Raw genomic sequence first — 1,709 nt, 5'->3', positions numbered from 1 at the left:
GAAAAGCCGAATTTCTCCCTGTCTGTGGGTCTGTGGGTCGCCCAGCAGTGGGAGCAGGTGGGCAATTTGGGAGCGAGGCGAAGGAATGCGCCCACGGATGAACCCAACTCGGTGTGTGACAGCATCGCCCCTCTCACGCCCCGTGTTCTGGAGTGAAGAGACGGGGGTTGGCCCTACACGGCGCTGCCCAGCCTCTGTCCCAAACCCCAAACCCCTCTTCCTTCCCTGCAGTGGTTCATTCAGCATCGCCCCATCTGTTGCTTTTGGGGAGAAAACCGAAGGGAAAAGGCAAAAAGTGCAGCTCCACGGAGCTCCCAAGGGAAAACCCCAAACCTCAGGGTCTCTTTGCTGACCCTCTCCCACAATGGGGATTTGGGGCCACAGGGCTCTGCCTGAGCCCTTTTCCAGCCCAGCCTCAACGAAATCGCAAAATAAAGCCCAGGAAAAGAGAAATGACGACTGGAGAACAGGACCCGGCTGCAGGGAGGTGAAATCCCAACCGCGTCTCCCATACAGCATCTATGGGGTCTCCGTCCGGTGTCACCCACGGTGGGTCTGGGGTTGGGAGCAGCGCGGGATGCCGGAGGGGGCCGGGCTGCTCTCCCCCTCCAGTGCTCGCTCAATTTGCTTAATCAGTTTTCTAAACGCCAGACAATGTCAGCCCATTAAGGGCTTTAGGAAGTCGCAGGGAGCGCTTTTCAATGAGAAAGGCGGCGCAGCCCGGGGTCAGGATTCGGGGCTGCGCATGGCAGCGGGGGGCCGGACGAACCAAAGGACCCAAACTCGACCAGAAATTCCCAAATGCAACCAAACGCCCCCAAACCCAACCAAAGGAGCTCAAATTCAAGCAAAGGACCCCACAAGTTAAACCAGAGGACTCAAACTCAAGTAAAGGACCCCAAACTCAAGCAAAGGACCCCACAAATTCAATCAAAGGAACCCAAACACAACCAAAGGGCCCCATAAATTCAACCAAAGGACCACAAACTCAACCAAAGCTCAACCAAGTGCCCTAAGCTCAACCAAACTCGACCCCATGCCCCAAGCACAGCCCAAGAACCCAAACGCAACCAAAGAACTCAGCTGAGCTCAACACAAAGTCCCCAAACTCACCCATAACACCCCAAATTCGCCACAAGAGCAGTGCCTGGAAGGGGTCAAGCGACCACAAAGGTAACAAACCCCAAACTCTTCCCACTTGTGTTGCATGAGCAGCCCCACCGTGCTGACAGGGGTGACACTTACGGTGCGGGCGCCGCCAGGGGACAGAGCTCCATTGGAGAGGTATGGGGTGCCCAGCTCAGGGAGCATCAGGAAGGGGTAGCCGGGGTAGGGGGGGCCTTTAAAAACCCCATCCTGCTGTCGTCTGACCACTGGGGAGAAAAGGAGAGGGTCAGGAAACTGAGGGGGAGAGGGACCGGGGGGTGGGTCTGCATGCAGCACCACGGGGCCCATGGGTGGCACCAAGGGGCTCAGCTTCTTGCTGGGGGGGGACGACGACACATCTACTCTATCTGGGAGGGTCGCAGTCCCATGGGGATGGGCAGTCCTAAGGGATGTCCAAGTAGCATGGGAGGGGGCAATGATTTCATGGGGAAGTGCCATTCCCGTGGGTTCCCACTCCTACAAGCGGGGTTCCACGCTGGGGAGCTTTCCAGTCCCCATGGGGGGGGTCCCACTCCTATGGGTGGGGGGTCGCAGTTCCACAG

The 1,709-nt window shown here is 58.0% G+C and overlaps 1 protein-coding gene across 1 annotated transcript in view; it reads right to left on the bottom strand.

Annotated features, from left to right (window-relative positions):
• TCF7L1 (transcription factor 7 like 1) overlaps window positions 1-1,354 on the bottom strand; it is a 9,902-nt gene extending 8,548 nt beyond the window's left edge. Inside the window, exon 1 of the mRNA XM_010728218.2 lies at window positions 1,246-1,354. Coding sequence (XP_010726520.2) covers window positions 1,246-1,311 — 66 coding nt within the window. The 5' untranslated portion in view covers window positions 1,312-1,354. The remainder of the gene's footprint in view (window positions 1-1,245) is intronic.
• Between the last annotated feature and the right edge of the window lie 355 nt (window positions 1,355-1,709).

This window comes from Meleagris gallopavo, unplaced genomic scaffold (assembly GCF_000146605.3).
Source record: "Meleagris gallopavo isolate NT-WF06-2002-E0010 breed Aviagen turkey brand Nicholas breeding stock unplaced genomic scaffold, Turkey_5.1 ChrUn_random_7180001955706, whole genome shotgun sequence".
Taxonomy (NCBI): domain Eukaryota; kingdom Metazoa; phylum Chordata; class Aves; order Galliformes; family Phasianidae; genus Meleagris; species Meleagris gallopavo.
Note: the sequence above shows the minus strand (reverse complement) of the source record. Positions and strands in the feature narration are given on the sequence as shown.